General features: G+C 38.1%; 1 protein-coding gene across 13 annotated transcripts in view; it reads left to right on the top strand.

Annotated features, from left to right (window-relative positions):
* Window positions 1-26,857, top strand: part of MYCBP2 (MYC binding protein 2) — a 176,381-nt gene that overhangs the window by 73,745 nt on the left and 75,779 nt on the right. For 9 of the 13 annotated variants that reach the window (XM_042460905.1, XM_042460907.1, XM_042460909.1 and 6 more), the window contains 20 exons: window positions 198-390; window positions 880-1,154; window positions 1,383-1,604; window positions 3,037-3,231; window positions 3,712-3,918; window positions 5,476-5,607; window positions 5,967-6,145; window positions 6,959-7,101; window positions 8,080-8,180; window positions 9,904-10,122; window positions 13,518-13,743; window positions 14,275-14,393; window positions 15,894-15,981; window positions 16,905-16,954; window positions 18,412-18,584; window positions 19,378-19,522; window positions 23,595-23,816; window positions 24,611-24,666; window positions 25,363-25,478; window positions 26,051-26,148. In XM_042460905.1, the coding sequence (XP_042316839.1) occupies window positions 198-390; window positions 880-1,154; window positions 1,383-1,604; window positions 3,037-3,231; window positions 3,712-3,918; window positions 5,476-5,607; window positions 5,967-6,145; window positions 6,959-7,101; window positions 8,080-8,180; window positions 9,904-10,122; window positions 13,518-13,743; window positions 14,275-14,393; window positions 15,894-15,981; window positions 16,905-16,954; window positions 18,412-18,584; window positions 19,378-19,522; window positions 23,595-23,816; window positions 24,611-24,666; window positions 25,363-25,478; window positions 26,051-26,148 (3,159 nt within the window). The remainder of the gene's footprint in view (window positions 1-197; window positions 391-879; window positions 1,155-1,382; window positions 1,605-3,036; window positions 3,232-3,711; window positions 3,919-5,475; window positions 5,608-5,966; window positions 6,146-6,958; window positions 7,102-8,079; window positions 8,181-9,903; window positions 10,123-13,517; window positions 13,744-14,274; window positions 14,394-15,893; window positions 15,982-16,904; window positions 16,955-18,411; window positions 18,585-19,377; window positions 19,523-23,594; window positions 23,817-24,610; window positions 24,667-25,362; window positions 25,479-26,050; window positions 26,149-26,857) is intronic. The other 4 variants (XM_042460906.1, XM_042460910.1, XM_042460918.1 and 1 more) reach the window with 1 other exon arrangement.

The following is a 26,857-nucleotide window of genomic DNA, read 5'->3' on the forward strand; positions in this document are numbered from 1 at the left end:
CCAGAAGAAAGGAAATTCCATCTGCTTCAGCTTTATATGTCTCCCTGGAACTTTGTATCCTGCTTCAGAAGTTACTCACTGCTAAAGGGTGCTGTGTCACAGTTTGAGAACCACTTTAATACTTATTGTTCATTATTTCAAATTGTTTGCTTTCATCACCATGTCCCCCCCCCCCAAATTTTCTTGTTCTGAAACAGGAATGCTTTGAATCATTGCTGAGCATTCTTCATTGGAGCTGGACAACCTTAGTGCTGGGAGTAGAAGAACTTCGGGGATTGAAAGGATTCCAGTATACTGCTACACTTCTGGATTTGGAAAGGCTTCGATTTGTTGGCACTTGTTGCTTGAGATTACTGCGTGTCTACACATGTGAGATATATCCAGTGTCAGGTAACCCGCTTAGTTTTACCATATTTAAGAGCAAATGAAATGCAAATTTACATGAGAATTTATAGACTGTAAATACAGTAAATATGAAACTGGTCTGATGCTATGTAGCCATGTTTCCAATAGCAGTTTCTTGGAGATATAGTCTACCATGAATGATTTCAGATTGCCATATTTTGGCTTAATAGGTTTGGGCTGTCTCTTTATACTATCTTTTATTTTCTTTGCAATCAGAACAAACAGACCAAGAAGTCTTCAATTAACTATAATTTCCCATTTTGTCCAACTGGAAAATTGTAGCTGTCGACTTCAGAACAATCCGTGATATTAAGTGAAGGGCATCCAAAAGACTTGTTTGTATCTTAGTTATTAAGCAGGCTTCAAGATATGATTGTTTGGATAGAGGCTATGTCTTTCCTATGTGAACCCAAACTAAATTACCTGACTGGGTTTTGGTAGTGATTTTGTTGATATTATTCTGTTTCTTTCTAGCTACTACAAAAGCTGTTGTTGAAGAAACTAGCAAGCTGGCTGATTGTATTGGGAAGACTAGAACACTGCTAAGAAAAATTTTATCTGAAGGAGTTGATCATTGTATGATAAAGCTGGACAATGACCCCCAAGGATATCTTACTCAGCCACTGAGTCTTCTTGAAGCTGTTCTTCAAGAGTGTCATAACACATTCACAGCTTGTTTTCATTCTTTCTATCCAACACCAGCTCTGCAGTGGGCTTGCCTTTGTGACTTACTAAATTGTTTGGATCAGGTACTAACAAGTCTCTTTATAGTCAAAAGTAAGATTGTAAAGTCTCCACATTAATCTTTTGAACACTGTTCCAAATATGACTAGCATACTATCACATAAAGATTTATGAAAGATGGTGAAAAAATACCATGAAATAAGTAGTTATGTTATCTTCTTTTCTTTTTCTTTTTTTAAAAGTTGTTCCAGTAGGTCATCTTTACAAACATTTTTATTTTTCATTTTTTAAAGGATATCCAAGAAGCAAATTTTAAGACGTCAAGTAGCAGGCTTCTTGCAGCTGTAATGTCAGCCCTCTGCCACACATCTGTGAAACTTACCTCTATCTTTCCCATTGCTTATGATGGAGAAGTCTTACTGCGTTCTATGGTAAAACAAGTTAGCACTGAAAATGACTCTGCATTGGCCCATCGCTTCCCTTTACTGGTAGCACATATGGAAAAACTTAGTCAGGTGAGTATTCAACTGGAGAAACACTTCTAAACTATAAGCCATGGATGTGTAGCTGCTAGGGATTGTGGAGGCTGCATTGGCCCAACACTGGACACTCCTCATTTTTTATTCCTTGCACTCCCCTCCAAATTTAGAGGATCCAGACTTCTTTTGCCTAGAAATCGCAATTCCCAAAACCTCCAGATAACATTATGTGGAATGAGACTCACATTTTCAGGGCCGATCCAGTTGTCTGTTTTATACTGAATCTGTGTAGAAACTATGCTTTGTTTAATTTGCTTTGTAAATAGTAACACAAGAACATGGTTATTAATAAGACTGTCCTTATATGACCATGAATTTACAACTCGTAGTTGAATACTAGATATCCAAACCATTGTTCCATTCTTGTACAGCAATTGGTATGTAAGCTTAATATCATCCATGGACTATTGAACTGCTGAAAAAATAGAAAGCATCTATTACATGCTTGAGAGGAAAGCATTGATTCATAGCTTAAGCATCAGCTTAATTGGCTGTGAAGTGATGTTTCAGTTATACAAAGCAAATAGAAAGTTCTATGCTCAGTGTTCGTCCTTCTAATAACACTGCATTATGGCATATTTTTACATCATAAAAAACAGAATTAAAGACTTGGAAACAGCCTCAGTATATTCTGATATGTGAATTTTCAGACTGTATTAAAAATTTAAGAGACCACATTGTGTAGATGTGGGTGAATTCATGCGTGTATGGTCATCTTGTATAGAATGCAGTATCAAGCAAAAAAACAACAACTAATGTGTAAAACAATTACCGTGTGCCAAATACATGAATCAAAGTTTGTATCTCCTAAAGCACGGGTGATAAAAGCATTTACTCAGATTTATATCATCTGCCTTAAATTATAAGTTGTTATTCACCTTCAAGTGGTTTCTGATTTACAGTGACCCTAAGGTTACCCCATCATAGTGTTTTCTTGGCAAGATTTGTTCAGAGTGGGTTTGCACTTGCCTTCTTCTGAGGCTGAGAGAATGTGATTTGCCCAAGGTCGTTCATGGGTGAACAGGGATTTGAACCCTGCTCTCAGAACCAGTATAGGTTACTGGTTTGGACATTGGACTATGACTCTGGAGATGAGGATTCTCTCCTTGGCCATGAAAACCCACTGAGTGACCTTGGGCAAGTCACTCTAGCAGCCCCAGAAAACCTGTGATAGGTTCACCTTGGAGTCACCATAAGTCGGAAACAACTTGAAGACACACAACTTTCAAGAGTCGTCATTCAACACTCAAGCCACTACATTATGCTGACTTTCTTTAAATGTTCAGCAGTTCCATTTCAATTATTGAATGGTTTTAAGCGTTTGTGTGCATCTGTGCGTGTCTACCATACCTGTATTATCTTATTTTACATGATTTGCTCACTTTTCATCTGTCATTCTTTTCTATAGAGTGAAGAAAATATCTCAGGGATGACAAGCTTTCGTGAAGTGCTTGAAAAGATGCTGGTTATTGTTGTGTTGCCAGTCAGAAATAGCCTCAGACGTGAAAATGAGCTGTTCTCTGCACACCTTGTTTCTAACACTTGCGGACTACTTGCAAGTATTGTGAGTGAACTCACAGCTTCTGCACTGGGATCAGAGGTAGTTGTTATCATTTATTATGTAGCACCATTACTTTATGTAAAAGAAGAACAAAACAGTTTCTGCCCCTAGGCTTACAATCTTATTAAGACAACACAAAGGGAAAAGGGTATGGCAGTGTGGGATGGGATTAATTCATTAGCAGAATTGCAATGCCACAATAAGATAGTTAATATTTTCATGTTAAATATAGATATTTGAATCAATTTTTATTCTTTATAGCATAGAGAGATTCAGGCTTATGATGCATCTTGCCTGGCTATTTTTTCTTCCAGGATATTGAAGGCTTTCTAATTTCACAGGTAGCTTTTGTAGGGACAGTTAACTGAACAGTCTAGAAATAAAAGAAATAGTTTATTAAGAAAAGAAACATTATTGTCACATTTGTTTCATGTTAATTTGTATAAGAAGTAACTCAAAGTAATCTCAAGTTTCATGTGTGTCTATTAATTCTTTTGCAATTTCTGCTTTGTTTCTTTCCAGGCTGAAGGACTTAACTCTCTTCATTCTGTCAAGTCAAGCCCAAACCGATTCACAAAAACAAGCCAAGGCAGAAGCTGGAACACTGGGAATGGGTCCCCTGATGCCATTTGTTTCTCTGTAGATAAACCTGGGGTCATTGTTGTAGGATTCTCTGTCTACGGTGGAGGTGGAATCCATGAATATGAACTGGAAGTTCTAGTTGATGATGTATGTACTATGCATGAAAGTAGTAAATCACTTCATAATTGTTCATCAAAAGCCCACACAATTACTGTAAATGCAGCACTTTCTTCACTCTTAACATTTGTTGCTGTTGTTTAAAATATCCACACAAAACTGTTTGAATTGCATGTGGATTTGTATGCTTCCTGTTTCTTTGTTTATTTCTTTTGGTAATCTAGCCAGCTGCTGTAGTCTTTCACCTTTAGAAGCCTAGGCTTCACCTGACATAACAATGTTAGCAGTTCCTTGGGAGGAGGGAAAATGCTAGAAATCCTTAGCATAATTATATAACTTATCCTGATCTACAATTTAAAGGGTATTTTGAAGGAGCCATGATAAACCATTTTAATTGCGTTTGTAGTACTGTACAGTCATTCTTGTTTCTCTTCCCTCATTTTGATATTTCTCCTTATAAAAAAGAAGGTAATAGAAATTTTACTCACCTTAACCTTTTAGTTATAGACCAGAAATACAATATAGTACTTCCTCAAAGCACAGTGGGCCCTTGGTATCCACAGGGGGATCCGTTCTTTTATTATTTTTCTTATTCGTGGTTTGTTTATTAATTTTGTCATATTGTTATGTATTTTTAACAATGTTTTATTGTTTAATTTTATACTTGAGAGGTAGGGTTGGGCCGGGTTCTTGTGGGGCTTGTTGTTTTTATTGTTCTATATTGTATAAACTCTGCTGTTACCCTCCTCGATCCTCAAAGCGGAAGAGGCGGGATATAAATAAATATTTTATTATTTTTATTTATTATTATTATTCTGGCTCCCCCACGGATATCAAAATCTGTGGATGCTCAAGTCCCATTGTCTTCAATGGTGTTGTGGCCGCACCATGATTGAAAACAGTGGGACTTCACCGTCCCATCCCCCCTGAATCCCACCTTGTCCCTCTCACCATGGCATGGGCTGCCTCTTATTCCTCTTCTTTCTTCCCTCCTCCTCTCCCTCCTCCTCCTCTTACTTGCCCCGCCACCACTGCGCTTCCTCCTCTTCTATTTCCTTCACCCTCCTTCTCCTCCTCTCATTTGCCCCGCCACCACTGCACTTCCTCCTCTTCCTCTTCCACTTCCTTCATCTTACTTCTCCTCCTTCTCCTCTCACTTGCCCCACTGCCACTGCGCTTCCTCCTTTTCCTTCCTCCTTCTCCTCTTTCCCCTGCCACCGCTGCTCCTCACCTTCTTTACTCCTCCCCCTCCTCTTCCCCACTGCCTCTTTCTTTCTTCTCCTCTTATCCCTCCGTCACCGCCACCACCCCTCTTCCTCCTCCTTCCTCTGTGAATTTGAGATACAAAGCAGAAGAATGTGTTTTATTTTATAGTTGAATTTCCTAGCTTTTGAAAATTGCATGTGCCAAGATGATCAGGTGTTCTGGATTGAAATCATACGTGTATGGGACAGCAAGAAAGAAAAATAAGGACTTCTGAGGAAGAAGGAATCCTTCAGACAGTGGAGGGGCAAAATATGTATTACATAGTTATAGCAGAATATGTTTTACATTATTACATTGCTTGATCCATTTTTTTTTATTTAGAGTGATCATACAGGAGATTCAACTCACTCACATAGATGGACATCTCTAGAATTAGTTAAAGGAACCTATACTACAGATGACTCCCCAAGTGATATTGCTGAAATTAAACTTGACAAAGTTGTTCCCCTGAAGGTAAATAAAATAAAGTTTTTTGAATGTAAAAAAATCACCATATTACATTCTCATTTAAAATAGTAGATTCAGCTCCATCCATGTCTCAAATCTAATGTGTTCATTTTTAAAAGGGCTTTACTGTTTTTATTGTGAAATATTTTAATGATTAAGACATAATAGTAGAAAATCCTACTGATAAAAATCAATTTTGAAAGGCCTCTCCATTGTGTTTCATGCAAGTACAGAAAAACAGATTTGATAGAAAATTATTGTGGATCAGACCACACTGAATCAATACAGGAATCAGGAATCCAGTTTTTAGAAAAAATAAAATTTTGAAAATGTGTATGTTGCCCTTTAAATTTTCTAATTTGAAGGAAAATGTGAAATATGCAGTCCGTTTGAGGAACTATGGAAGTCGCACAGCGAACGGAGATGGGGGAATGACGACTGTCCAGTGTCCAGATGGTGTAACATTTACTTTCAGTACATGCAGCTTGAGCAGCAATGGCACAAATCAAACACGTGGGCAGATTCCACAGATTCTTTATTATAGGTATGAACTGAATAACTAATTACATGGTTTCTCCCCCCCCCCCATATTTTGTGCGAAGTCATACACAGGAAAGATAATATTATTCTCAGGTAGAAATGTTATAAAACTGTTCTTTTGCAAATTTTTCAAAATGAACTGTGAATGACATATGGCACACAGTTTTGAAAATTTTGAAAAGAAATTATGCTAGTGGTAGTGGTTAAAGCAGCATTGAGCAACTGTCTGGAGGCAATTTTTTTCCTCTGCATGCTGCTCTCTCTCTCTCTCTCTCTCTCTCTCTCTCTCTTTGAGACTTGGGGGCTTTTGGATTGCTGGACGAGTGAAGCCAACAACTTTGCATGCGGTTTCAAGCAGTATGAGACCATTTTCCTGTGAAAACAGCCAAAAAATTGCTCAAAATCATCTGAGAAATGTTTGGGAGTCTCCAGAGGGGCTTGGGGATGTAAAAGTGGAACTCAGAGCCCATAGGCAGTTCATGGGCCATGCTTCTCCCATACCAAGTTGCTGTGAAATTTGGGCGATCCACAGTCAAGTTCCCATAGAGTCATAGCACTCCCTTGGGTAACTTTGAACCTATCGATACATCTCAGCCTGCCCAGACTCACATGGTAGTTGGGAGGATAAAGTGTAGAGAAGGAGGGCTGTGAACACCATGTTAAACTCATGAGAAGAAAGGCAAGATCTAATTGTAACTAATAAATGAGCACATTAGTATACACAGAAGAACCTTGCTGCATTGTCTGAAGTCTAGGGTTAACATATTTTACTTAAGACTCATACAAACTTATATGGCTTCGTTTATCCATTTTCCAGAAGTGAGTATGATGGTGATCTACAGTCACAGCTCTTAAGTAAAGCCAATGAAGAAGATAAAAATTGTAGCAGAGCACTTTCTGTCGTGAGTGCAGTGGTACGAGCTGCCAAAGACCTTTTACACAGGGCTCTTGCTGTAGATGGTAAGAATATGTTACAATAAGGCCTGCTTTCCACTTATTATAGTTCAGTTGGTTTTAGTGAGGTTTTGTAGTGAGACAATTAACTCTTCTGCTCCTAAGAGGTGTGTGTGTGCCTACAAGTTGCCTGTTGACATATTGTTGACCCCATCAATTCCAAAGAGTTTTCTTAGGCAAAGAGTACTCAGAAGTAGTTTTGCCAGTTCCTGCCTCTGAAATATAGCCTATAGCACCTGGTATTTGTTGGCAGTCTCCCATCCAAGTATTAACCCTGAGCTGACCCTACTTAGCTTCCAAGATGAGAAGGATCTGATGCCTTTAGGGGATTTATACCCTCTGTATTGTTAGGTACACTGTATAAATTTATACTAGACATAGAGAAGGGGATGAAGAGAAATGTTAAATCCAAATAAATTATATTACACAGTGGTTTTGATAAGTGAGAAATTTTGCCATCCAGTTTTATACCTCCCTTCAGCACCTGTGTACACTAGGTCAGTGAGGATACTGAGATATTTCCACCACGTACGCATTGTAATGATTGCAGCAGTCTTATTACTTTCTGTCCATATGGGAGGAGTGAGACAAGAGTGCTCTTGTTCTAAACTTGTTCTTACCTGTAGGTAAAGGGAGAGGAGTAGCATCTGAAAAAGCCCTTTTTCTGACAAAGCAGATGATAGTGTTATGTAATGATTTAAAATACTTTACTGTTTTAAATAAAGATGTGGAAATAGGATAAAACTGAAACATGACAGTTAAAATCTATAGGGCATAGTTCAGATTTAGTTTACTATGAAAGGATCAGCTGTGTGGAAGGAAGCCATCCTGCATGGCCACAGCATTTCTTCTGGCATGACTAGAATTGACAAGTCACTTCGAGTTTAACTGTTTCAGTGAATGTTGGAAAAGTGATGAATTTGGGTTTTTTCAGAAGAATATGTCAGATTTATGATGATCTTTCTGGGTTTTTTGTTTTTTTAGCTGATGACATTCCAGAACTTCTCAGCTCTTCCAGTCTGTTCTCTATGCTTCTTCCTCTTATCATAGCTTATATCGGGCCTGTGGCTGCAGCTATTCCTAAGGTATGATGTTTGAAAATTCTGTAGGTTTTATTTTACAACCATAAGACAAATTCTGAGAGCAATAGGGACATACTTTCTTTTTCCTCTTTATTATTGTTGTTTATTTATATAGCGCCATCAATGTACATGGTGCTTTACAAGTAAAACAACCAAGAACAGTATGTCCTATCAAAGGCACAAAATCTAAAATATATACGTGTATGTATAAATACACACACACACACACACATATACACACAAAGAGGGAAGGAAGGAATTATAAAAATATAGAACAAATTATCCAGATAAAATAACAAAATATAGTATAATATACAGCAAACTGACGAATACATGTAATCAAAATATACAAGATTATAAAACAATATTGAAATAAAACCCTAAAATTTGAAAACAAGCAAATTTTTAATTGGGATTTTGGAAGGAAAGGAGTAATTGCAAATCAGGGAAGAAATTTTAAGAGTATGGAGCAGCAAGTGAAAAAGGATGAAGCTAAGCCAAGGAAGAGGAAACCTTTTCTTGGGTGAGAAGCCTAGAGTTCCTGGTATGCAGATCTTGGGCATGTTGGTAGAAAGAGCTAAAGGGCTGAAAGTTAAGGGAGCTCAATTATGCAGGGCTTTGAACATTTAAAACAAGAAACTTGTACTAAATTCTGGAAGGAATGGGCAACCTATGAAGAGATATCAAAAGTGGGGTAACATGATCAAAATGATGGACCAACAAGATCCATAATCAAACATGACATAATGACATAATGGAAGGCCAGTCAAAAGACAATTGCAGTGTTCAAGGTGTGAAATGATCAAGCCATGAACTAAGCCTTAGCAAAGGAAGCAGAAAGAAAAGGTCTGATTTTGGCAATGTTATAAAGAAAACATTGACATGACATGTATGTTGTAAAGAAGATTTTGGAGGAAAAATAAGTTGCTGTGTCTTTGCCATGTTAAGTTTCAGGCAACAATGAAACATCTATGCTGACCTAGCTGAAAGACATGCTGTAATACAGTGTTCAATGTCAGAAAAGAGTTCTGCAGTAGATAAATACATTTGGGTATCATCAGCTTAAAGATGATGTTGAAATCCATATGAACTGATAACGTTAACCAAATATTGTGTATTACGAGAAAACAGGCCAGCAAATTAAGCCACCTTCCAGGCGGCTTGGCAGCATGGCATTTAGATGCCACACACTCCCAAGTTGACTGGAAACCGCCTGGCCGTTTACACGGGGGTGGGTTCATGATGCTCCTGCACTGCAGTGTTTACACACTGCACACCGCTAGAGCATCATGAAGCCGACTTCTGGCTGTTGTGCGGGCACAAAGCCAGCTTTTTGCTGCCCGAAATAGGAGCATTACAGGTGTTACCTATTAAAGTTTTGGAACATGCTATTTATGTATATTGCCTCAATTTTCTTTTTCATGCTTTTATATAATGGATCCTTTTCCATCTGGATTACACCCTTTACATCCCACAGAGTCAGTTCTTCTTTGAACTCTGTGCTGTGAAAATCACAGATTATCTCCTTCAGGCCAAGCCAAAGGGCCTATATAACTGAGATTTTAAAAATCATATTATTTATTAAGATGCTTGTATTTTTATGTCAAACGTTAAAGCTCACTTAATCTGATATGAGTGTGTTGAAACGAAGCACATTAAAGGGGACTAGAAATGCAGATTTGGGTTTTTTTTCAACTACTTGCATGTATCCTTTGCCATATTATAGGTTGCTGTTGAAGTTTTTGGCTTAGTTCAGCAGTTGCTTCCATCTGTAGCAATTTTGAATCAGAAGTATGCCCCTCCTGCCTTCAACCCCAATCAATCCACAGATAGTACCACAGGAAACCAACCTGAACAAGGGCTCTCGGCTTGTACTACCTCGAACCATTATGCTGTTATTGAAAGTGAACACCCCTACAAACCAGCATGTGTTATACAGTACAAGGTAAGCTATGCATTCATGTTTGTCATCCATTTTGTTGGGTTTGATTGATTGTAAAGCAGACCATTAAAATTATTTTGTAATTATTAGATAACATGTAAAGGGCAGAAAATAATATTTAAGCAAAACAAACACGTCCAATAGTAATGTCAGAACCAGTGAACACAAAGTCCTTGTGCAGTCAGTGACTCTTGTATGATGAACCAGAACAAAACTTTAGTGAAGTCACAATGCTAGAAATTCACATTCAGTGTTTAAGGTGGAACTGCCCCCCAAAAGCACAAACAGTATATTTAAAAAAAAACAATCCACAACTCCACCCTCTCCCTTTGGTGTGAACGATAGCTCCCCTACTACTATTCCCATGAGCTATTCCCCTCACCAACCCCCCTTTCTATCCAGCCCAAGTGCTACCAAGCTATCCCACACCACTCCCACATTCCAAGCCTCTTGCAAGACTATCTGCCAGACACTCAGCTTCTCAAGGCTACATATCTAAGATAGCCAGCCACCTGCAACCCCATCCCCCAAGCACTATAAGCCAACGTATCCTACACATTATAAACCAACTAAGCCTAACCCAATATCCCTATAAATCTCTAACACACAATCCTAACTACTGACAGAACCAGAAGGTTAAGCCTGGTTCTGACAATTAATTACTTTGAGCTATAAAAAAGAAATATTTATAGTGTTTAAGGACTTGCATTTTTATATTATTTATATTATTTAATATTTATATTATTAGTATATATACTAATATAGAACTTACTAGTATTTGGTTATCTATCATGTTAAATGTTATGGTGCGTGTGCAAAGCCTTTTTGTCACCTTTAAATATTCAATTCAATCTGATCTAAAGAACTCTCAGAATAAATTGGATCACACAGCAATCCAAACTTCTTCATCAAAATTACTTATTCAAAGGAATATTGGCACCACTTTTTGACACACTTTTAACTGTCATGGCTCAATGCTGTGGAGCTCTGATATTTGTAGTTTTGTGAGAAATTTAGCCTTATCTGTCAGAGAACTCTGATGCCTCAACCAACTACAGTCTTCCAGATTTCTATAGCATTGAACCGGGGCAGTTAAAATGGTGTCAAACTGGAATATTTCTGCAGTGTGGATGCAGTCGTACTTAAATAATTCATTCAAATGTTTTTGTTATTAATAACCCCACACTCCAAATTGTCAGACATTCAGAAACAGCAAAACTAATAAAGGAGCAAAGAAGCAAAATGGATTTGAACCAGACTTGCAAAACTTGGAACTAGGCAGGGGCCAAAATTAAAATCACCAAACTTCTTTGGGCCATAGACAGGTTTAATTAATTAACATCATGAATTATTATTAATTACTAATTATTTATTAATAAATGATAATTAATATATTATCAATGTTAATTCCATCCTCTCCTACCACCACCCTGTTTTTTCTTGGGAGAAGGCCAAGCAGTGGAGGAGCTTTGAGCAGGGTGACCAGATGTCATGACCTGAATGGAGGAAAAGAAACCAAAAATGTAGGACATTACAAAATAAAAGCTAAAAACAATAACATAAATTCACAGTATTTATAAATATAAAAGAACAAAAAACACTTCTTGATGGCTCCCATGCCATTGTGCTCTCATCCTCTAGCAGCCCCCTCCTTATACGCGAGTCAGCTGGAAAAGCACATCTCACTCCAGAAGATAAATATGCTTGAGCAGTTTGCACTCTATGCCCTTCTATAATAATAGCTACAAAACTGAATAATGGTAATAACATATGGGCCACTTAGGTCCAAAATGCACTGCAGAAATAATCCAGTTTGAGACCACTTTAACTGTCCTGGTTCAATGCTAAGGAATCCTGGGAACTGTAGTTTTGTGAGACATTTAGCCTTCTCTGTCAAAGACCTCTGGTGCCACAACAAACTACAGTTTCCATATTCCCTAGCACTGAGCCAGGGCAGTTAAAATGTTCTCAGACTGGATTATTTCTGTAGTGTGTTCTGGACCTCACTTTAAAAAAATAGTCTAGATTTAAATGCTGCTTTAAAAATTCTTTCAATCTCCCAGCTATGAGATGGTTAGGGGGAAATGAGAAAGTGTTAGAGGAGGGATTGCCAATTTATTAGATGATGCATTCCGGGGTATATACAGTTTGCAGCCAAGTAAGTGACCCTGGGCACGTCACATACTCTTAGCCTCAGAGGATGATAATGGCAAACCCCCATTTGAAGAAACTTGCCAAGAAAACTCCCATGATAAGGTTGCCTTAGGGTGGCCTAAGTTGGAAAGGACAAAAAGTCTGCAGTTGTTTCATAGCTGGTACGTGGGAATAGGAGCCAGTGTGATGTAGTGGTTTGAGTGCTGGGCTACAACTCTGGAGACCAGCCCAGCTATGGAACCCATTGGTGAGCTTGGGCGAGTGACACTCTCTCAGCCTCAAGGGAAGCCAATCTTGCCAATAAAACCCAAGATAGGTTTGCTTTAGAGTCGCCATAAGTAGGAAATGACTTTTTGCCACAAAAAACAACAAAGCCTCAAGAAAGAGCCAGTGTGGTGTAGTGGTTTGAGCACTGGACCATCACCCTGGAGACCAGGGTTTGAACCCCTGCTTGGCCACAGAAACCCACTGAGTGATCTTAGGCAGGTCACATTCTCTCAGCCTCAGAGGGAGCCACTAGAAGAACCACTTCTGAAAAAATCTTGCCAAGAAAACCCTGTGACAGATTTCCCTTAGGGTCGCCATAAGTCAGAAACAACTTGAAGTCACACAACAACAACAACAACAGTAACACACAGGGCTTAATCACACCTCACAACTCTACACACCAGGATACAGCCATCAACATGGGTAGGGAGCACGGCAGCTGTGGCAGCAAAGAGAGGTGACAGAGCCGGTGGTGCCCATAACACAGTCTGGCAAACTATCTCACAGCTGTACCTGAGGAGAGCCCACAAACTCCCGCTGCCACCAGGGAAGAGCAGGAGGGAGAGGAGGGATATAACTTACAATTGCATATGTGGGCCATATGTTGTGCAGGCCTGATTTGACTAGTGTAGGTTGTGGAACATCTGAAACAAGTAGGCAAAGTAAGAACAGATATGTTTCATATTTCTTAATCTACAAATGGACAAAACAAAAGACCATCAAATAACCCAGAACATCACAGAAGAGCAATATTAGCTTAATTTGGGTTTAGTCAGTATCCATCTGCATTGGGTTTTATATACCTTATTAAGAGAAATATGTGTCTTTCTTCAAAATAGTTGAGGTTAGTGTAATGGGTACTTGTTAGAGCTGATTAAATCAGTTTCATCTTGGTACTGAATATAATTCAATTGGGAATAAAAAACAATTAAAAACTGTCAGCAGAAAATGAATATATATTTCCTACTTTCATTTAGGTGACTTTTCCAGAATGTGTTAGATGGATGACAGTAGAGTTTGATGCTCATTGTGGAACTGCTCAATCAGAAGATGTACTTCGCTTGCTCATTCCTGCTCGAATCATCCAGATTTCAGCATTTGGACCAAAACAATCTTCTGTTCATGAAAATCTCAATTCTTGGATAGAACTGAAGAAATTTTCAGGCTCATCTGGGTGGCCTACTATGGTCTTAGTGTTACCAGGTATTTTTTTAATGATAGCTGATCAAGACGGATGTGTAGTTTTAGAAAATAAATTATCTGACTTCAGCCAGGTAGAAATGTCAACTTTATGAATGTGAGATTTTAATAAGTGAAGTGGGATTGAGTTTTGTTCTGTTTTATGTTTCAAAATGCACAAATCTAAGTGTATAATTATTTGAAATAGAAATCTTTGGAAGTACCAGTTCCTTTTTATTGCAAAGACAGGATCAGTTGAGTATCTATTAAAACTTGTTCATTGACAGAAGACAGTTGTGCTATGAAATTACTACTCAGTGCAGATGTACTTGGTTTGAAACACTCAAACATTAATACTTTTTTCTGTGGTGTGCACTGTACATAGCCATGCCAATAATTAATTGGAAAATAACATAATGTATAACAAGTTCTGTATGTAATTTGTGTAAATGGCTTTACAAATGATCATACAAATGCCAAGTGTATTTTGAACCTACTTATAGCATGACCTGTTGCCAGTTTTTGTTACTTCACCGATCCTTTCTTTCATTGTAGGCAATGAAGCACTTTTCTCATTGGAAACGGCGTCAGACTATGTGAAAGATGAAAAGGCTACGTTTTATGGTTTCAAGTGTTTTGCAATTGGCTATGAATTTAGTCCAGGCTCTGATGAGGTGAAGATGAGTTTAATTACTGCAACATTTTTAAAAATGATAATAATTTTTCTGCATGCAGATTACATGCATGTTAACTTAATTGTACTTGTAAAATTTCATACTTGAAAATCTTCTGTAATAATACTGCTTTTTGTTTAGAATTTTTTTCAGGTCTATAAATCAGAGCCCACTAGAAGAATTTAAAGACTTAATAATGAGGGCAAATGTTTATATCCCTCGAACCAGATCTGCATTTTCTTTGTACAGTGAACCCTTAGTTTCCACTAGTGTTTGTTTTCCTTGGACCCCTGTGGTTATCAAAATGCCGTTAAATACGATGGCATGGTAAAATGGTGTCTCTTATATAAAATGGCAAAATCAAGGGTTGCTTTTTGGAATTTATATTTTTTTGAATATTTTCAAACAGTGGATGGTTGAATCCATGGATAAAGAATCCATTGAAGGCCAACTGTATATCATTTTTGTATACTTTTCATTACCCTTGAAGCTCTGTAGTTTCACACCCCTTGTCCACATAAACTGGAAAATGAGAATATTTTTTAAAGTTTTATTAGCATATGTCCATTTATCCATGTCATTTATGGCATACCAGTTGAATACCAGTAATGTAACTTTATGAAAGAGTAGTGGGAAGTGAAAAAGGATTGAGCTGCTAGGTTTTAATTTATATTACTTAGTTGAGAACATTACTGATCTTCACAGCAATTCAGTAATTCCTCTGTCTTAAAGTGCAATAGCATCCAAAATCCACAAAATAGTGATACCTTTATGGGTCCAACCAAAATACACAAAATACTATAGAATCATAGAGTTGGAAGCGACCACAAGGGCCAAACAGTCCAACCCCCTGCCATGCAAGAACACACGATCAAAGCATTGCTGACAGATGGCCATCCAGTCTCTGTTTAAAAACCTCCAAGGAAGGAGACTCCACCACTCTCCAAGGGAGTGTATTCCGCTGTTGTAAGCTTTTGCAATATGTATTTTGTGCATTTTGGTTGTTCCAATAAAGGTATCACTGTTTTGTGGATTTTGGATGTTATTGTACTTTGCTACATGGCCAACACAGCTACCTCTGATTATGTCCTCTGCCTTAAATAAATCTAAATCTTTTTAAAAAAAATAAAAGATAGCCCAGAAATCTTCAAAATCGCTCTCTCTTTTGATAATCTCACTCAGTTGTTTTATCTAGATGTTCAACAGCATGTTCAACAGAAACCTAGTGTGCCCTGACCAATGATCTCTCAGCACCTAGATGACCAGGCATACTTTTTCTCCAAAGCTGTGGTTTACATCCCCCATGAGTCTAGCCATGGCTTGACTTTATGCTCCCAAAAGGAGGGGATGGTGAATTATGCTGTTGTACAAAATATTTGCCTTTTAGAGATGTGAGATTTATAGCAGCTTATAAATTTTATTTGACTAGTTTCATGAAATGGAAGGTGGGAATTTGCTAACACCCAAGATCATTTAAGTTTTTTTCTTATTTATTTTTAGGGTATCATTCAGCTTGAAAAAGAACTGGCCAATCTAGGAGGAGCATGTGCAGCTGCTTTGATGAAAAAGGATCTGGCACTTCCCATTGGTATGAATCTCTCAAAAAGCATTGAGCACAGAATTGTAATGTATGTGTTTTCAGGTTGAAAAAGAGGTGAGGGTGTGACATCAAAGATTACTGTCTCAAAGCTGTGAGATTTTTAGGCATGCTTTGGCTTCTGTAACCTGCTTAGCTTATTTCCGCTAAGTAGCATTCCCTAATGCCATATCACAAACTGCTTTTGAGTTGTCTCCCAAGTTGCAGTAGAAATGAGCTATGTGGTGCACAGGGCTGGTGTGTGATGTGGGAGAGCCAACCAGAACTCTTGGAGAAGATTGTCAACAACTGCTCTATAGCAGGTTTAAAAAATTACAACATATTACAAGCTCACAGTATTTTCCTGAAGCTAGTACCCTGTTAAACATTTTAATTAAATGGTCTTCATCCCTTTTTGTGTTCTGGTCTATCAGAACTAGAAAGAATGATTGGCTCATAATTTTTTAGTACTCATATTTGTTTAATTTTTTTTCCCTTTGGGATTTGTTTGTGTGAATTTATGCATTTCTTATCCATTTCTCAAGTGGGTTTATCATTAGAAGAGCCAGCCTCTCAGACCAACAATTTGAAAGAGCTTCGAAAGATTCTCTTTCCTAAGAGTAAGAAAGTGGAGTGAGATTAAGACAAAAATCAACTGTCCATTACATGGGAATTTAAAATGTTTTTTAAGCTTTCACTTACACACTCCTCCCTCCCCATTCATGGACTTGGAGTCCACAGTGTTGCTATTTCACTGATGGCAAGTGGGGAAAGACAAAATGGTGTGCATGGGAGTGTGCCGCCATTGTAACCAATGGAGACTTCAATATCTGCATTTTTCCGGATTTGCGGTGTGGGTTCTGGAATGGATCCCCCGCAAATCATAAGGGACGACTGTATTCGATTTCATGATAAATTTTATTCTTTCTAAACAGGCAATGAATTTGAAGAAGATCTTGAGATACTGGAAGAGGCTGCTCTGCAGGTGGGTTGTTGCTGACTGCCCTTGTAAAATAAAATGCTTGGGCTTCATTGCTAATTGACACAAAACAGAAAAATGTTGGAAGTTGGTTTAATTGGTTTGTATAAGATAATGTTTTGTAGTATTCGTTAATACCCGGTGGGGATCTGTTGTGATGATGTCTGCTCCATGGAAGCTCTCCACCTTATTTATTGTAGCTAGAGCCACCTTTTTAGATGTCTATAATTTCAACACTTCATCTGCAGTCACAATGATATGAAATCTGCAGTTGGGATTTTTCAGTTAATTTCTATGTAAGCTTGAGAATAGATTTGATTACAATAGAGCCATATTCATTGTGAGACTCAAGGCACAGTCCACAACATATGGGTTTGCCCTTCGTGCCAACTCCAAAATTCCTTCTCTTCATATGACATAAAATAAAATAGTTAGATAGTTAGATATATTTAGATATATTTAGATAGGGGCAAGAAACAGAAACAATAAAGGATAGAGAACACTTATGAAACTGACAATTTAATATTGGAAAAACAGAGACAGAAGGTAGTTGAGGTTTTATATCTCTCCAAGGCTGCAAGTAAGCAAATCATAGAGACCAAGGTCCATATGGACCAAAAAGAGATAAATCAACAACCAAATGCTGCTATGATTATTTATTTATTTATTTATTTATTAATAAAGCACTATGACAGTTTACTGAGACAAATTCAGAGTCACTTCTAAAGAAAAGTTTCCTCTCATCTAGTGAGAGGAAGAAAACCAATCCCTGCAGTAGCAGCAGGTAATCTTGGTAAATTGGAGAGAAATGAGGTGAATGAAAATGGAAAGGTAAAAAAGGATAAGTAAAAACTAAAACAAAAACTTGCCTGATGAGACTGTTAAAACTGGCATGGGAGGTGCAAAGTGTAGTAGGGCTTGTTACTTGCTTTGACTATCCCTGTTTCACAGAGGAAGTTACAACACTTATAATTCCTTTTGTGGCAGAGGAATGGGTAGACGTTCTGAATACAGTGCCTGCTGAGCCAGGGCCTGAGTCCTGCTAGGAGAGAGTTCCAAAGCAGGCTTGGAGCCAGCAGCCTCTTCTTCCCCACAGCACCCAGATAGTCATCAAGAGGCTCGCTCTCTCTCTCTCTCTCTCTCTCTCTCTCTCCTGGGATGTTCTGCCAATGTTAATATTAGTGCAGCCAGTGGATTGCCTGTGAATGTTGAGCAACAGATAATTTAGACTTAATTTATATTTTTGGGAGTTGCTTGGGAGGCCTGAAAAGGTATTGGGACTACATGTTGCTTGCAGACCACACTTCATGCACCTGTTCCAAATTCTCATCACTTCAGGACTTTCCAGTAATTGGGTACCAATTTTAAAAATAATTGGGTTTATTCCCAAAGGTAATCTTTTTTTTAAAGGCAGTAAATTGGTGAAGATGCTAAAGAGTCTATGTTTTCTTAACCCTGACCAGGTTTGTAAATCTCACTCAGGAATCCTGGGTAAAGGTTTAGCATTGTCTCATTCACCGACTATCTTGGAAGCACTTGAAGGAAATCTTCCATTGCAAGTACAAAGCAATGAACAGTCATTTTTGGAGGATTTTATTTCCTGTGTTCCAGGATCAAGTGGAGGGCGGCTTGCACGGTAATTACTAGCTTGTCCTGCACTGCTGTTATGGTGTTTTTGTTTTGAGGTAAAAATATGGCACACACTATCCTTCTAAAGTGATTTTTGTTGTCTAAGGATCGAAACAGACAGCCATAAAGGAGCTGCTCTATAACTGCATGCTGTGGCCCTGAACTGGCATTTTCTGGTCCAAAAAGGAGCTGCAAAAGGCTGCTCCTTTTGGACTGGAAAAGGGGCACTCTTCTCTGCTCCTGTGGCATGCAGCGTCTGGTTGCTGCACCACAAGAACTGCCCCAACACTGCTTGCGATCTGCTCAGGTGGGCAGAATGAGGCCAGATGGGGGACGAAGTTGGGGCATGCAGCGTGCGATCACCACATCCCTGTGCCGCCAGGAAACTGGCTCAAATTGCCAGTCTGTTCAGCCCCTTTATTACATTTGAAAAATAAATATTGTGCTTCCATTTTTGTTTAGATGTCTGAGCAGCTTTCAATGTGTGCAGGAAAGGCATGTCATGTTGACATGGAATTGAAATAATTTAAAATGCTGCAAAGCTGATTATAAATTTAAGCAAGTGATTTAATCTGTACATGTAAAAAGACAGATTTGTTACAGAATAGTAAAATAGAATGAAACTGGTAGTATCCTAGTTTTTCTTCAATTCCTAGTAGCTTTTTGTTGACTTCTATCATATTATAAACTGCATGTTAATCAAACCTTGTTTTAGACACTCTGATATTGTATCATCATGAAGGATGATGCTGTAAAGGTTTTTAAATATGTGTGTCATTATTTTATTATTTTGGTTTTAGATGGCTTCAGCCAGATTCATATGCAGATCCCCAGAAAACATCTTTGATTTTGAATAAAGATGACATCCGATGTGGCTGGCCAACTGTTATTACAGTGCAAACAAAAGACCAATATGGTGATGTTGTTCATGTGCCAAATATGAAGGTAATATTTTGTGAAGTTAAAAAGTGCCTTTTCATGTTAGGTAATGACATTTTAGCAGTATAACTTGCATTTGAGAGAATAACATTTTGAAATGTAAAAAATGCAAAAATCCACTCGATATAAAATTGGTCACTATGGCGCGTTACAGACCGCCCAAAACGGGCAGTCTTGTGCCGCTGCCGGTTGCTGCGTCCGGGAACCGCAGCAGCCAAACCGCACAGTTCCCAGGCGCAGCAACAAAGAAGCGCCAAAATAGCACTTCACCTGGGCCCCGGAAGAGGCGCCACGAGGCGCGCACTCGCGGCACCACTTCCGGTGGAACGTCCGGAAGCTGTGCATCCACAACGTCAAAATGGTGGCACTGCCGCCATTTCGTCGTATTCATTACACGCGAGGGGCAAGGCGCATCAGGAAGCGCTGCCCCTCATGCGTAACGACGGTGCCGCTATGGGCCCGTCTGTAACGCACCTATGTCTTCAAGCTCAACCAGTTTATAGATACTTTATTCACAAGATTGGATTTACCATGAAGAATCATACACAGATGGCAGGAGAATCATTTCACTATGATTGGGTTTTCCCTGTGTATCAGACAAATTTGCAGGAGCCCACGTTCTTGTTTTAGTTAGGACCATTGAGCCCCATTCCCTCTCAGTCTGTTTTTATATCCTGTGCTATCAACTGGTCACATTTTGCCTTCCCACTCAAACCAAGACAAATTTAAAAAATAAAAGGCAGGAAGGATAGATGGAAGGTAGAGAAGAGAGAGGGAGAATATGAACCAAAAGGAAGAGATATAGAAAGTTAAATAACAGGCAGCAGCTCCTTAAAGGCGGAACAGCTAGAAATAAAAATAATAATAAAAATACTCCTCAGATTGCCGTCAATGTGTGAATCTCTGAGTTGGATAAAGCAGAGTATTTCAGGAGAATATTACATCCATTGAAAGTGACACTAAGGTGTTGAAACCACTAGTGAGCCAGAAAGCCACTGTGGGAAACAGAAAAATTACCAAAGCAAGAGATAAGGAAACAAGGGCTGGAAGGAAAAAATAAGGATGGTGAAAAACAAAATCAAAATTAGTTAATAAGATAAAATAAAAACAACGAAATCTCCAACGGCTACTTCCGGGAACCATCTTGGAAACCAGGAATCTATGCTGAACGGAAGGGCTAACTTGAAATTGAGCTCCTCCTTGCGAGCATGCTTGGTATCGCCACATACAGCACTTGAAGAAGTGTGTATTGGAGATGGAGAGCAGCAAACACAGCCACGCAGAGCTCAGTCAGGTTCTGAACACAGCGAGTCACAACAAAGTGAAACACAACAATTTATGCATTATTTGTTTAAAATGTATAAAGTTCTGCCTAAACTACCAAATGAAACCCAGCAATACCAGAAAAAAGTTGAGATGGGAGAGTCGATAAGAACAGTAATATATGGGGCAGGAAACGTTATAAGACCAGAACAAGACATAATGCATTGGGAAGACATAGAAACAGAATTGTGTTTAAACAATATTAATTTGACTAGCCTGCATAAAAAAATTGGAAAAATGATTACTAGAGAATGATTACAAAGAAATATACGCGGGAAAATGTAGTAAAAGAATTAGATCAAAAATTTAAACATCTAATAAATGATAAGCAAAAAACAAGAGAAATGGATTACCAGAAAACTATGACTTCAGATGAGGAACTGCTTCAGAATATTATAAAATACACAAAAATTATAAAGAGAATGAGAGGCAGGATAGAATGGAAACAGATAATAGGAAAAGGAAGATAGAAGACGATACAAAACATTTACGTGATACAGAGGTGGAAGTGGATCATGACATGTGGCGGGAGGAGATGGAATATGATACAGCTGATGATGTAGAGAACTCAGCAGATCAAGAGAATGATAAAGAGTTGGAAACAGACACATTGTTTCACTTAGAGGATTTTAAGGAGCACACCATTAAATACCAGGCGTTTACAGGGGCACTCCAATAAACTATATTCTTTTGAAAAGGGAAACATAGAGGCCCTTAAAGTCTACTTAATCTACAGGCTGCTCTCGTATCTGGGCAGTAGTTCCACAGGAAGGGGACACAGTGTTGGGTGAAGTGGTTGAATGTAGGGCAGATAATGTCTTAAGTAAGGCACATAAGATATCGTCATTGTCAGTGATAAAATTGGTGGCAACATCCTTGTTGCAAGGGTGGTACTTTGGATGCAGGAACTATTGGGTATAGCAACTTATGCATGCAGAGACTTTCTAGGCTCTTAGGTATGCATGTGGTAATTTCCTTTTTGTGTTACACACTTGCCCACTCTCTTCTGCCAGAGTACACCTTTCTATGTCTCAGTCTCCATTTTTTTTTTTTTTTTTTGTCATCAAGGAATAGAGAGATCTACAGTCCAATTTATTAGTGAAGGAATCAGACAAGCTATTTCATTGGGTGGAAAAACACAGTCAATCATAGTGGTATACCTGAAAGGTGTTTTGAATGTTAGGGCGGATTATTTGTGCATTGTGCATTTGGGAGAATGTGCACTACTTCCCTTGGTGTTTCACGATCATCAGAAAATATGGGGTCTGTTCAAAGTGCATCTCTTTGCAACAGCACAGAATACTAAATTAAAAAGGTGTTTCCCCATAGTTGAAAACAGAGAAGTGAAGGCTCACAACTCACTGACAGTTCATTGGCCAAAAGGCTATCACTATGTATTTCCATCAGTGCAAAAGTGTTACACAAAACACAAAAAGAGAGATTGTGGTCTTAGTGGCTCCATACTGGCCCCGCAGGCCATAGTTTCCAATTTTACTGAGAACTATCAAGTCAGAATGCACAAGGAAGCCATTGAAATCCACAAACACCTAGACAACTTCAACAGGAAAGAAGAAACCCTGAAAGTAAACCAAGTTTGGCTACCAGTCCTGAAAAACACCAAAATCAAGACCCAGCAAATGCAAATGAAAACCACCCAGGGTCAGGAGGGTTTCCCGGCAGACATGGATCACTAATTAAATAGACACCTTGAGGCCTTGACATTCAACAACAGACCAACGCACAGATTAACATGTGAATCACTTCCTCTCAGCCAAGGGTCACACAGTATATATACCCCACTCACTTCCATGCCAGCATTCTCCGAAGATGCCAGCCACAGATGCTTGCAAAATGTCAGGAATAAATTCTTCTAGAACACGTCAACCAGACCTGTTGAGTCAAAGTCCGATTTGACATCCCAATTATAGTGGATTGTTTCTCCATGCCATCCTGTGAATGAGAGATTGGATTTACCGTAAAGATTCCTTCAGGGATGAAGGAGGAATAATACATATCTACCCAGGTAAAGTAGGAACAGTGGAAAATTATTGGAGTAGGGCTAGATAAACAAATTGGCTGAGAGGAGACAGGGCTCAATAGTCCTGCAGATTCTGTTGGCACGCAGGGAAGACCTAATCATAGTAGATCGATCCTCCTACCGTCCCTGAATGAATTTTCATGGTAAGTCCAATCTCTCATTTACTATTCAAATATTCTGAAGTAAAACATTCAGTCTCCTGTGTTTAAATATCAGTGCCTCCCACAAGGACTTTAAAAAGCAACATTTGTTTTTTACAACTCTGTTTAATTGGGATATTTTAGACAGAAACCTTGCTTTCATTATACAGCTAAGGTTTTAGTGCCATTTTTTATCAGAAAGGAAGAACATAATTTAACAATAAATACATTAATGTTCACATCTTGAGCTTCTCATCCTTTAAGTCTGACTGTGATTTCTAGGAAGTGAATAATGAAAATTGTATAAATGTTTAACCTGTTTTTTTCTGACTTACGGCTACTGAAACAAAAAGAGATTCTCTGTTAGATTTTTTCACTGATTTAGAAGTACATCTGGAAGACAAAGATGTTATATTTAAAATGAAACACGTTTGGTTTTAAATCACTGAGATTTTTAAAATAAAGAGCAACATTAAAATGCTATGAATAAAGATTTCCAAAACAATTCAGATACGTTTGGATTTGCTAGCCATTTTTCCCCTCCTATATCCTCACATTTCTTCCTGAAATTTCTCAGGTGGAAGTCAAAGCAATTCCTGTTTCCCAGAAAAAATCATCTTTACAGCAAGAACAGGCAAAAAAACTGCAACGCATTCCTGGTAGTCCAGCAAGTGGTGGTGGTGCTGCTGCTGCTAACACTGACATGACCTTTGGAGGACTCCCGTCCCCCAAACTTGATGCTTCATATGAACCGATGATAGTGAAGGAGGCTCGCTATATTGCTATTACAATGATGAAGGTAAATTGTGGCATTTATGTCATATTTCTCTGAGGAAAGGAAGCTGAGCAGTGAAATAGCGAATTACATTGTTTCCATCAAAAGAAAGCATTTTTTTTACGTTGGTATATATTGTTCAGACTAAATGCTCTCTATAGAAACTACTGTTGATATAAATTGCAATAGCAAGTACTTTTCTATATCACTTATTGATGTACTAATGTACGGTTTACAAAGTGTTGGCCAATTGTCCCCAACAAATTGGATACTCATTTTAGCGACCTACCAAAGGATGCCAGGCTGAGTCGACCCTGAGCCCCTGACTGGTATTGAACTCACAGCCTTGTGGATTGTGAGTGAGTGGCTGCAGTTCAGGCATTTAACCACTGCGCCATCAGGGCTCCATAAAAAAAAAATACTTAGAGCTTTGCACGTGATTATACTTTTATCATTTCCCTTTGGCTCATTTTAAGACAGGCAATTGCTCTTGTAGTCCTTTCCCCAAAGATTACAGGTTTATTGAAGTGGGTTGTTCTCATACATTTACTTCTTCGAAAAATTATTTAGGTTAGATAATATTTTTTTGATACAGAGTAGAGAGACCACAGTGTAGCAGAGAAAATAGCAATCATGTGATTGAGTCGGTTATATAGGACTTTGATATAGAGTCACCTTTCCCATTCAGAATGTTTCCTTCAGGAGTAGAGCACGTTCATCCATTTCAAGTTGTGTCTGTTCTATATTTTACAGATGTGGAATTACTATTTTAGTTAGCATTACCAATGATGCTATTTGATGTGCTCTCTGCTCTATAGGTATATGAAAACTACTCTTTTGAAGAGTTACGCTTTGCTTCACCAACACCTAAGAGGTAATGATTTTGTACAAAATACAAGGAATAAAAGAAAGGTGATAAATTATGTTCTATAGTGTTAGTATAGTAATTTTTTAAAAATACCAGTGCTTTAGAAAGCATAATATCTAAGAAAGCAAAAGTTTTAAAACTGCTTTATTTCATCTAATCAGAACCTGAAGAAAACATTTGGATTTCATATTTTCCAAATGTCTACATCTGTTAATAACAGAACAAGGAATCAAATCCTTTTACTTTTGTTGAAAAGCATACATGAATGGAATTTTTAACTATCCCTCTCCTCCCTCCCCACCCACTTTGAACAGTAGCCTTTCTATCATAACACAAACTGCTTTTGAAACTGGTTTAATTTCAAAAGTGATCCATCATGGAGGATATATAGGATGGTACTACTGCTTGAAAAAACACAACAACTGTCTAGTGCCTGCTTGGGTGCATGGGCTTAGTTGCACAATTCTTAGGATCCCAACTGAAATTGGTAAGAGCAAATGCCTTGTAGATACCTCAGAAGGTAAATGTCGGAGTTAAGTTACAAAAGAATGTTTGTAAAAGGTTATATTTTAACTGTTTGGGCAGAAGAAATGTTATTAGACTGCTTAGATTTTTTAAAATTTTCTGTATTTCATCATGTAATGTTATATTTTCTAAGAATTAGAAAATATGTGATTTGATATCATTGTCCATTTTTTCTAGACCAAGTGAAAACATGTTGATCCGAGTCAACAATGATGGTACTTACTGTGCTAACTGGACCCCAGGAGCAGTTGGTCTTTACACCATTCATGTTACAATTGATGGCATTGAAATAGGTATATAATAGTCTTATCTTTCTACCTAATCATATTGTTAGCAGGTCCATTGAGCCAACATTTAATCATGAGGCATATGCTGAAGCTGCGACACAATTTTATGCCCCAGTATTTTCAATGGGGCACAAGCAATTTTCCCCTTACACGGAGGGAGGGATCCAGAAAGAATCCCCAGTGTAAGGGAAGGGAGGACTATATTTAAATTATATGAAAACAAGTGAAAAAATCTGGTAGACCAAATCATTAGATAATGTGTTTAATTATACTTGTATACATTTTAACACATATTAATAGTAATAAATGTGGTGTAGCATATTTGTATAATAGCTGTTTAATCATATCGCTGCTGTACTTGCTTGAGCTCTCCTGCCACCACACATGGGAACTTAATTCTAGGCTTTGACTGTTTGTATACCCAATAGCCAATTGAACATGCTAGAATTTTTATGATGCAATAATGTATGATCAGAAACTGGAATGTAACACACTTATCAATTAAATAACTTTCAAAAATTCACTTATATTTCTTATCTACCCTTATCTACCATTTGGCTTTCTTTCTTATTCTACAGATGCTGGCCTAGAAGTAAAGGTAAAAGATCCTCCAAAAGGAATGATACCTCCAGGCACTCAGCTGGTAAAACCAAAAGCAGAGCCTTTACCAAACAAGGTATAAGAACTATTTTTTTATTGAATTGACAATAATGAATGTAAATGCATGTGATATATTAGCTAATGTTTTTCGGCTGAGCTGAGAGGCAGACTTCACAATCAGGAGATCTCAAGTTCTATCTCATTTTAAAAAATTTCAGGTCACTTGTCCATGAAAATATCTGCCTGAGAGCCACTACCAGGCAGATTATATAATACTAGGTTAGATTGGCAAGTGGCCTGATTTGAAGGTAATCTCATGTATTTAAATTCTGAAAGAAAACTGCTAAAGCAAAAACCTCACCCTCCAATGATCTCCACCTCATTTGAGAAAGGAGAGCAGGTTAACTCTGTATTTCTAAATCTTGCTCAGCAAATTGTTCCAGTCACCATACTTCACCATTTGCTTTCTTTCCATAATTTGCCCATCACATTAATGCTCCATAGCAAAGTGATTGAAAGCTTAAAGGTCAGATGCAAATATACACCCTGCTGAGGTTGGAGGTCAAAAACAATCCCAGTGAAAACCCAGGATGCTCAATAACAGATGAAGATGTAAATAAGATAGAAAATAGATTCCTGTACTAGTCAGGACTGGACTAATAGATGACCCCAGATTCCTTTTCAGACAGTGAAATAGGAGAATTATAGAGGTCTCTTTTTGTGCATTGCTTTAGAAGCCCACAAAGCTTGAGAAGCAAATAAACAAATATTATAATACATAAATA

The sequence above is a fragment of the Sceloporus undulatus genome, chromosome 3, assembly GCF_019175285.1.
Source record: "Sceloporus undulatus isolate JIND9_A2432 ecotype Alabama chromosome 3, SceUnd_v1.1, whole genome shotgun sequence".
NCBI classification, from domain to species: Eukaryota; Metazoa; Chordata; class Lepidosauria; order Squamata; family Phrynosomatidae; genus Sceloporus; species Sceloporus undulatus.